Raw genomic sequence first — 9,843 nt, 5'->3', positions numbered from 1 at the left:
AAGATTCAACTGGTCATTGCTGCCTTTGAAGATGGAAGGGGGCCATGAGCCCAGGTGTGTAGGCAGCTTTCAGAGCTGAAGAAGGCGGAAAAAAAAAAAAGAGAAGTCTCCCCACAGCCTTCGGAAAGGAACACGGCCCTACTGACACCCTGATTTTAGCCCAGTGAGACCCATTTCAGGCTTCTGACCTCCAGAACTGTATGATGTTTTGTTGTCTAAAGCCACTAAGTTTGTGGTAATTTGTTACAACAGCAATAGGAAACTAGTATAAAAGGCCTTCAATATTTTTGGCATACATACCCCTAAAATAATTTTGAAAGACTATGTATCCCCCAATTATTTAGTCACACGGATTTACGAAAGGTGCAATTTCTAGTTTATTATATATTGTAATCATCTTTCCAATATGTTTTCACCAAAACCACGCAGATGGAGACTTAGCTTATTCCATTTAGGAAAAACACCCTCCAAATGATTTAATCGTCAAAGCTTACTCTCATAGACAAATCACTCAGCTAAAATGGAATCACTTCTCATCAGAAATAGTCTGACTTAGCTTTTTCAATTGAAGTAAATGTGTTGATACTTTCTCAGAAGAGCCATCTCATTCATGCCCTCTTCCGTTGATTCAAATATGCATGAAGCATCTTCTAGCTGTTTGGGTTATGTCAGGGACCAACACAGACAGAAGAATCCCTGCCCTCGTAGAGGGACTTCTGGATTCTATTTCTAAGGTAGCTGAGAAGGCTGACCTAGAGGTTGAAGTCTCAGTAATATCAAGTGTCACAGCCAGCAGTTTTCTTCCTTTTTCCTTTTCTTTTTAAAAAAGATTCTTTACTGAAGTACACGCAGAAAAGTGCACGGATCATTCAATGAATTTTCACACACGGCACAGAGCCATGTAACCAGGACTCAGATGAACGAACATAACACTGTGAGCCCCTGGGACTTCCCCGGCGGTCCAGTTGTGAAGACTCTGCTTCCACTACAGGGGTCATGGGTTTGATCCCTGGTTGGGGAACTGAGATCCTGCATGCTGCAGCCAAAAATAATAATAACAATAATAAAAATAATAAAGAATTGAAAAAATATAATATATAAACAGACCCTCTCCTGAACCCTTCCATCACTACTTCTTACTGAGCCTGCTTTTCTTAGTCTTATGTGAACTTTCTCCTGCAGGGACTCTGCTTTTTGGAATAGCCCCCTTGTTCTGCACTCATCTCAGGCAACACTCCACAGAGGAGAAAAAAGCTCGAAGCTTCTGAAGCCAAGCACCTCCCAGATAAAATCTATATAGATGGAAGCCAAGAATTTGGAAACTGACTCTTGAAAGTAATGGTTCTCAAAGTGTAGTGCCCGGACCAGCAGCATCAGCGTCACTGGAAACTCATTAGAAATGCAAATTTTGGGGGGGAAGGGGAGGGTGGGACGAATTGGGAGATTAGGTTTGACATAAATACACTACCATGTGTAAAATAGATAGCTAGTGGGAACCTGCTGTATAGCACAGTGGGAGGTCCAAGAGGGAGGGGATATAGGTACACATACAGCTGATTCACTTCATTGTACAGAAGAAACTAACACAACATTGTAAAGCAATTTTACTCCAATTTAAAAAAAATGGAATTAAATTTAAAATAAGTGATATGTGGAATTCTTAAAAAAAAAAAGAAGCAGCATAAAGTTTGTAAGGAGAAATTTTTTTTCTGGGACTAAATTCTAAGAGGAATTCATTTAAATGAAAAAAAGTTGAATAAAAAAAAAAAGAAATGCAAATTCCTGGATCACATCCCAGACCTACTGAACCAGAAAACGCTGGGGGTGTGGCTCAGCAAATGGTTATAACAAGCCCTCCAGGGGATTCTGATGCATGCTCAGGTCTGAAAACTACTGGGCTGCATAAGGGTAATATTTATGATCGCACAGTAGCTCTTAAAGCTTGGCCCCCAGACAAGCAGTATCAGCGTCACCTGGGAACTCAGGAATACAAATTATCAGGCCGCACCCCGGGCTCACTGAATCAGAAATTCTGCTGTTTGTTTGTTTTTTGCGGTAAGCGGGCCTCTCACTGTTGCGGCCTCTCCCGTTGCGGAGCACAGGCTCCGGACGCGCCGGTTCAGCGGCCATGGCTCACGGGCCCAGCCGCTCCACGGCATAGGGAGATCTTCTCGGACCGGGGCACGAACCCGTGTCCCCTGCATCGGCAGGCGGACTCTCAACCACTGCGCCACCAGGGAAGCCCAGAAACTCTGTTTTAACACACCCTGCAGTTGATGCTGATGCATGCTAGAATCTGGGAACCAGTGCCTAAAGCTGTATTTGCCTGACTACTGGGAAAGCCTCATGCATTCCCCGCAGTACCTGTACTCCTATTTGGAAAGCCTGCTTCACAGGATATAAAGACAGTCAGTAGGATTCCTACTGACTAATAAAGTGCCTGGCTTATAGTAGGTGCTCAGTGTTTGTTGAGTGAATTAATGCAACAGTTCTGTAAAGTAGGAAGTTAGTTAAGCAGAGGTGAGGTTCGCACGCCCGTCAACCTGGACTTCGCTATTGGGATTTGAAGGCATTTGATTTCTACGGCCCACAGCGCCGCCTGCACTCGCATTCCCCCTCCGCCCGGGAGGTGGCGCTCTGGAGCGCCCGTGAGGCCAGGCTGGGAGGCGGGACTTCCTGCCTTTCAGGGAGCACTTCCGTCCCAGCTCAAGCGACGGGGAAACGCCGTTGTGGGGCGGTCCTGTCGAGGGCGACGGAGCGAGGTTTGCACTCTCGGGCTCCCTCGTGGCTCGAGGGTCAGGCGAGCGTCACGCGGAGGTTCGTTTTCCAGACGAGCACGGAACGGCCGGGGCCACGTAAGTACGCGCGCCGCCCGGACGGGACGGAGAGGCAGGTCGCTCTGCTCAAGTCCACGGGCGCCAAGCTTTGTGGCTTTGGGACAAGTCGCCCAGGGTTTACAAAGTGGGGTATTAGCAGCCGCTGGCTCATGGAGTGGGGAACATCCCACCGATGTAAAGCGTGGTAGCAACAGCTGTCTGGCGCACGGCGCTTGATGCGAGACCTCTGTTATTGTTGGGTAGAAATTCTGGGGCCTGGAGGTGGAGTGTGAAGAGGTGGATAGGGAGGGAGTGGGCGAGTAGATGTCTGAGGGGAAGAGCCGCCCGGATCCCCTCTCCCATCCCATTGCAGGCGCACTTTTTGTCGTGCCCGGCCTGGCATGAATGCAGACCCGACTGACTCTGCAGCCTTGGCGGTCTAAACGGGCCGAGAGAGCCCAGGGCGAGGGCGGGAAGTCGAGGCTGTCTCCTCTCGGGGCTTCTCTGAGGTCGTGGGCTCCACCAGCGACTTCAGCCTGCCTGCGTTTGTTTGAGGCTGTTTGGTTCCTTTTTCCTCTCCTTCATTCATTCCTGGATTTGTTCCTTCAGTTTTTGGTTTTTTTTGTTTTTTAAAAAAAGTTTTAGGGCTGCCCTGGTGGCGCAGTGGTTAAGAATCCGCCTGCCAGTGCACGGGACACAGGTTCAAGTCCTGGTCCGGGAAGATCCCACATGCCGTGGAACAAGTAAGTCAGTGCTCCACAACTACTGAGCCTGCGCTCTAGAGCCCGCGAGCCACAACTACTGAAGCCCGCGTGCCTAGAGCCCGTGCTCCGCAACAAGAGAAGCCACCGCAATGAGAAGCCCGCGCACCGCCACGAAGAGTAGCCCCCGCTCACCACAACTAGAGAAAGCCCGCGCGCAGCAACGAAGACCCAATGCAGCCAAAAATAAATAAATAAAATAAATAAAATTTAAAAAAAAGAACAATGAGTAACATTTGTTTAAAAATTTATTTATTTAAATTTTAATTTAATTTAAATTTTTTTATTTTAAATTTATTTAATTTTTGGCTGCGTTGGGTCTCCGTTGCTGCGCACGGGTTTTTCTCTAGTTGTGGCGAGCGGGGGCTGCTCTTCGTTGCGGTGCGTGGGCTTCTCATTGCGGTGGCTTCTCTGTTGCGGAGCACGGGCTCTAGGCATGCGGGTTTCAGTACTTGTGGTGCACGGGCTTCAGTAGTTGTGGCTCGCGGGCTCTAGAGCACGGGCTCAGTAGTTGTGGCCCACGGGCTTAGCTGCTCCATGGCATGTGGGATCTTCCCGGACCAGGGCTCGAATGTGTGTCCCCTGCATTGGCAGGCGGACCCTTAACCACTGCGCCACCAGGGAAGCCCTGTTCCTTCAGTTTTTATGTACTGATTGTTGCCATGTAGTAAGTACCAAGGCACTGGGGATAAAGGCTCTTCCCCATGGGGACTCTTGGAGCAGTTTGGAATTAAATGGCTTTACCTTTAAATATCTAATCCCACATTGCAATGCGTGCTCTGGAGAAGGGATGCAGGGTGTTGTGGGATGGTATTGGGAGAACTGGGAGAGGCTTCCTGACTGAAAATCTGAAGGATGAGGAGGATTTTGTAGGTGGGTAGGAAGGGCAGTGGTGTTCCTTTGAAGCGGAGAGATAGTGTGGAAGGGTCCTGCAGTGAAAAGACGCATTCCCGCCACTGTCCTCTCCTGCTGTGGAAGAGAATGGCCGCAACAGCCAGATGCCAGGAACTCAGAAATAAATCAGATACAGTTCCTGCCCCTGGAGAGCAGTCTCGAAGAAGAAATAAGGCTGTACCTATAAACCACAATTAGAATGAGGCTGACACATGCCCTAAGAAACACACATTCATTCAGTGGGGTGTGTGGTCTATGAACGTGTAATTATAATTAATACATAAGAGCATGCTGGAAGCGGACCCCTCGCCACCTGTCTGACTTCGGCCTGTCACTCACCTCCTAGTTCGGTCCATGGCTGTCCAGTTGTTTCTCACACACTTCCTGCCCCAGAACCTCTGCACTTGCTGTACCCTCTTCCCAGCGGCCTTGTCGTTAGCTCAGGGTATGCCGAGCGCCACTTTCTTACGATGCTAAGACCACACCCCTCGGCCACCACCATCTCCTCCCTCCTGGCTGGTTGGTTGGTTTTAACGTAGCACTTATTACTATCAGGCGTTAGGCGACACAGTCATTTTTTTCTTTGTTATCTGCTTCCCCAGAGAAATTGTACTCCTCTTAGGGTGCTCTTCGCCCTCCAGGAACCCCGGAAGTGGCTGTCAGGTTCAGGTCTCTGAGGAAGGCCAGGGTGGTTCCTGTTTTCCAGGATGGACTTCCCCAGCTCCCTCCCGCCCTCGTTGTTTACGACTGGCCCCCTTGGCCTGAGCGATGTCCCTGACGTGTCCTTCATGTGCAGCTGGAGAGACGCGCTGACCCTGCCGGAGTCCCTGCCCCAAGGTTCTGAGGTGAGGTTGGCAGGGAGAGCCTTGGTGGCTGCGGGGTGGGTGCCGTCCCTTGGCCCCCCTATCCTAGCATTCACACCAGTTGGCAGGAGTGCAGAGTGGGGTGGCATTGGCACAAATCTGCTAAGACACAGGCTGAGCCAGAATCCCCTCCTTTGGGGACCTGGGATGCCCTGCCATCCGCAGAGGGTTTACTGAGCGGGAGCTGTTGGCCCCCATCTTTTCTTCCTCTATTTGTTCAACAGATACTCACTGAACAGCCTCTACTATGTGCCAGGTGCCTTAGCAGGCCCTGGGAATCCAGAGTGAGTAAGTCAGATGCGCTCCCAGCCCCGTGGAACAGAGTTAGGTTGAGTGAGAATAGACAAGTGAATAGACCAAAGGATAAAATCATTACAAAGTGAGAACAGCTCTGAGCGAAACCAGAAGGATGCCGAAACCGTACAGTAGGGGTGAGGCGGGGAGGGGAGGGGAGATCTGGGACACGAAGGACACCAGCTCTTTCCCCGGAAGCCTAAGCTATCTGGCTGCCACTTGGAGACAGGCTGGTTAAGGATTACGCCCGGCAGAGGCAAGTGGGCGAGGAATTTAAGAGACGCTGGCATTGGGCGGGAGGGGCTCCCTTGACAAGGAAGGGCTTATGTCAGATCCGCCCCTGCGGGAGCCTTGCTCGCCTGCCTGCTGCTCTTCCGTCCCCAGGTGTGGAGCTGAGCTGTCTCAGGCCAGCCCCGCAGTGGGATGGAGCAGCCTGTGGGCGTCCCAAGTAAGTGACCACAAGGTCTCCTGAGTGTAAGTGAGACTCAAAGGCCAGGGGCGCCTGCAAGAGCCTGTGCAGCCTGGAGGTCGAGAGCACAGACTGAAGTCAGACTGCCTGGGTTCAAATCCCAGGCCTTCTCTTTAGTGGCTGCTGCCTGGGACAAGGGACGGCCTCACTGTGCCTCCATTTTCTTCATCATTAAAAGTGACGATGGGGCTTTCCTGGTGGCGCAGTGGTTGAGAGTCCGCCTGCCGATGCAGGGGAGTACCAGTTTGGCCGGTGCCTTGGGAGGATTAAATGAGTTAATAAAAGACAAGAGTGGGTGACGGCGCCTGGCCCGGCGCACACTCACTGTTCTGTTGTGGCCACGGTTGTGTTTCCTCAGAACACGGCGCCGCACGTGGCCAAGGTCCTGCTCTGGGAGCCGGACACCCCTGGACCGCTGCCCTTGCTGCCTCCCGGTCCTGGTAAGGATCTCGGCCTTGGGGCCCCCTCCCAAGCTGCTCCCCGCTGCCCCTCTCCCCCAGCTCCTGCGCGAGGCCTTTCTTCTCCCTGCTAATTCTGCCCTACAGGGCCCTTGGCACCTCCAGGCACCTAGGACACCTGGTTCCATTTCCGGGCCCTTCTGCAGCCTTACTCTCCCCTCAGATCCCTGGGACCCCGGTGTGACTGCCCAGGATCTGCTTTTCCGGGGAGGTTACCAGTTCCGTAGACAGCCCCAAGCCGTGCTGGACGTTACTGAGCAGGTAAGCGGCCCCACGGCGGACAGTGCCACGCAGCCGGGGCTGTGCCTAGTGACCTGGCCTCCTTTCCTCCTGCAGCTCAGCCGGTTCTTGTGGGACCATGGGGACATAGCCTTTGCACCCCTGGGGAAGCTGATGCTGGAGAATTTCAAACTGGAGGGAGCACGGGTGAGTAAACCCTGGCCAGCCAGGAGAGGGGGCTCCCCACTTCCCGTCGGGGTAAGCCCTAGGGCATGTGAGCTTGACGAGGCCTTTCCACACAGAGCCGCTCTAAGAAGAAGACAGTGGTCAGCGTGAAGAGGCTACTCCAGGACCTCGGTGGACACCAGCCCTGGGGGCAAGTGGCTAGTGAGAAAGGATGGGATGGGTGTGCCTAGCTGGTGGTGGGGCTATGGAGGGAACCAGGGCCTGGATGCTGGTTTCCATCAAATTGCTTCCACATCCCCCGTGCAGTCATGAGCCACGCTGCCCCATACAGAACGCCCAGCTGCACTAGCCACGTAAGGGAAAATAGAATGGAAGTTCATGCACTACAGGCATGGCTGCATCCAGGTGTTCAGATGTTAATAGGGCTCTACCTCTTTATTTTCTCATCCTCTTGCCTCTGCTTGGCTTAATTCCTAGACAGACTGTTTGCAAGTGGCAGCAGGATGGTTTATGATTCCAGGGAAAGGGCTAGTGTCCTTCCTGAGGCACCAGCAGAAGTCCCGGGAACGGTGTGGTCGGCTTGCCTTGGCTTGGGTGTCATGCCCACCGTGAGCCGATCCCTGTGGCCGGGCCTGGATCATGTGACTGCGGCACGGGAATCGGGTGGGCTGGTTTCCCAGAGGAAGAAGTTCTAGGGTGACCGAGAATGCGTCTGCTACACCTGGCCTCCCTTGGGAGGTACCCCGCCCTCTTCCCCATCACCCACAGCCTGACCCCCCTCCTCTCGCCCCCAGCTGTCCCTGGGCTTACCTCAGCCACCGCCAGCGCCGGTTCTCCATCCTTGGGGGCCCGATCCTCAGCACGTCAGTGGCGAGCCTCCTGGGGGAGCTGCTGCATGAGGAGCTAGCCCTGCGGTGGGAGCAGCTGCTCCTGGACGACGCCTTCACTGGGGGCGCGCTGGCCTGGGTGCCCGGCAGGACGCCCGGGGCTGGGCAGCTGGTCTATCCTGCAGGAGGCGCCCTGGACAGGCTTTGTATCCTCCCTCGCTGGGCATGCTCTAGGGACAGGTGGGAAGTTGGGAGCCTTGAGTGGCCATAACGCATGAACTTATCCTTAGCGAGATGCCCAGACTTCCAGAAGGTCAACCTGACCCCAGGCAGTGAGCCCCGGGTTCTCGGAGGCCCTGGCCATATCCGGCTCCGGGGACCTGTCCGGCAGGTGGTGACCCGTACCGTGCAGGGAGAAGGTAAGGCCCATAGACACCTCCCCCGTCCACTCACTGACCTGTTGCCTGACTCTGACCCTGACCCTGACCCTCTCCATCCCTCAGCTCTGCTGGCTGTCCGCTCTGACTACCACTGTGCCCTGTGGAAGGTCAGTAAGCAGGGGCAGCCGGCCCCTCTCCAGGTGTTGCAGGTCGAGAAGGGGGCCACAGGGATCAGCCTCAGGTGAGGGGCTCACTGAGGCTGGTCTCCGTGGAGATGGGTGTGGGAGAAGGGGGTGGCCCGGCATTCATCACGTGTGTGCCCTGTAGCCCTCACCTGCCTGGAGAGCTGGCCATCTGCAGCCGTTCCGGAGCCATCTGTCTGTGGACTCCCCAGGACGGGTAACGCCCCTTCCCCATAAAAACCCTCCACCCCAACCAACGGCTCCCGCAGAACCCGGCCCATGGCCTGGGCACCAGGCCAGGTCACCCCAGCCTCCCCCCATCAGCCGGTCTCCCCACCATGGCTGGCCTGTCTCCCCAAGGCTGCAGCAAATCTACAAGGACCCCGAGACCCTTGTGTTCCGGGACCCCTCTCCCTGGCGTTGGGCAGACTTCACCGCCCACCCTCGAGTGCTGACTGTGGGTGATCGCACCGGAGTGAAGATGGTGGACACTCAGGTGAGGGACAGAGCAGGTCCTTGGTGGGGGGGGGGGGCTTCCCCCGAGAGGTCGTGATGAGCTGCAGGGCCAGCGAGCCCTGGGCCAGCTGCAGCAGGTGGCGGACCGTGGGCCGCTGACCTGGCCGTGTCCCCCAGGGCCCGCAGGGCTGTGGTCTGCTGCTTTTTCGTGGAGGGGCAGAAGCGTCGTGCCAGAAAGGGGAACGGGTCCTGCTCACCCAGTACCTGGGGGAGTGCGGCCCCGAGTGTCTGCACCCCACGCTCCACCTCATCTGCACCCAGGTGAGCGACACCTTCCCCTTTTCTCCGTCCTGCACCATCGCAGGCGGTCACTGGAGACAGTCCTGGACAGCTGCTGGGGAAGGGGGAAGGGCGTGGGCGTGGGCGTGGGGGCAATGGCCAGAGCTGGACAGTCCCCCCGTGTCCGGAAGGGGAGAGGAGGTCTGGCTCCACCCCATCCCCTCAGGACCCTGGGTGTTAGTGCGTGTGTCTCAGGCGTATGTGCCAGGGTCAGGTGAGGTTGGGGGAGGCTGGGTGAAAGCCTCTCTCGAGAGCCCTTCTCCCAGCAAGGCCATCAGGACAGGGGACGATGCCACCTGCTCGGGGGTGCCTCCTGTGCGGGGCTGGGCAGCTGACGCTGCACAGGTGGTCAGGGCCGGTCCTGGAGTGCTGAGACTTAGCCTGAGAGCCACATGGGGCCCCGGAGGGGGCCACCCAGGGGACCTGTCCCGTCCCTCTCTCCCACTCCTCAGTCACGTCCCCTCTGTCTTCTTCCTGGGCCTCTAGTTCTCGCTCTACCTGGTGGATGAGCGCCTCCCCTTGGTGCCCCTGCTGAAGTGGAACCACGGCCTCCCCTCCGCGCCCCTGCTGGCCCGGCTGCTGCCCCCGCCCCGCACAGGCCTCCCGCGGCCGCTGCTCCTGGCAGGCCAGGGTGGGGAGCTGCAGCTGCTGCACATCGCAGGTGAGGGGCGGGCAGGCGGGGGGGCGGGCAGGAGGGTG

At 55.6% G+C, this 9,843-nt stretch overlaps 1 protein-coding gene across 6 annotated transcripts in view; it reads left to right on the top strand.

The window, feature by feature from the left end:
- The first annotated feature begins 2,709 nt into the window (after positions 1–2,709).
- The window catches only part of TAF1C (TATA-box binding protein associated factor, RNA polymerase I subunit C), an 8,810-nt gene continuing 1,676 nt past the window's right edge, over positions 2,710–9,843 (top strand). Inside the window, exons 1-13 of one of the 6 annotated variants that reach the window (XM_024735767.1) lie at positions 2,743–2,855; positions 5,074–5,316; positions 6,456–6,537; positions 6,719–6,816; positions 6,892–6,981; positions 7,077–7,150; positions 7,755–7,993; positions 8,090–8,206; positions 8,291–8,408; positions 8,495–8,566; positions 8,710–8,845; positions 8,983–9,126; positions 9,631–9,805. In XM_024735767.1, the coding sequence (XP_024591535.1) occupies positions 5,179–5,316; positions 6,456–6,537; positions 6,719–6,816; positions 6,892–6,981; positions 7,077–7,150; positions 7,755–7,993; positions 8,090–8,206; positions 8,291–8,408; positions 8,495–8,566; positions 8,710–8,845; positions 8,983–9,126; positions 9,631–9,805 (1,483 nt within the window). In that variant the 5' untranslated portion in view covers positions 2,743–2,855; positions 5,074–5,178. Of the gene's footprint in view, positions 2,856–5,073; positions 5,317–5,340; positions 6,077–6,455; positions 6,538–6,718; positions 6,817–6,891; positions 6,982–7,076; positions 7,151–7,754; positions 7,994–8,089; positions 8,409–8,494; positions 8,567–8,709; positions 8,846–8,982; positions 9,127–9,630; positions 9,806–9,843 lie in introns of those variants that run through there. The other 5 variants (XM_024735769.1, XM_024735765.1, XM_024735766.1 and 2 more) reach the window with 5 other exon arrangements.

The sequence above is a fragment of the Neophocaena asiaeorientalis genome, unplaced genomic scaffold (assembly GCF_003031525.2).
Source record: "Neophocaena asiaeorientalis asiaeorientalis breed wild unplaced genomic scaffold, Neophocaena_asiaeorientalis_V1.1 scaffold40, whole genome shotgun sequence".
Taxonomy (NCBI): Eukaryota; Metazoa; Chordata; class Mammalia; order Artiodactyla; family Phocoenidae; genus Neophocaena; species Neophocaena asiaeorientalis.
This window is presented reverse-complemented; position numbering and strand designations above follow the sequence as displayed.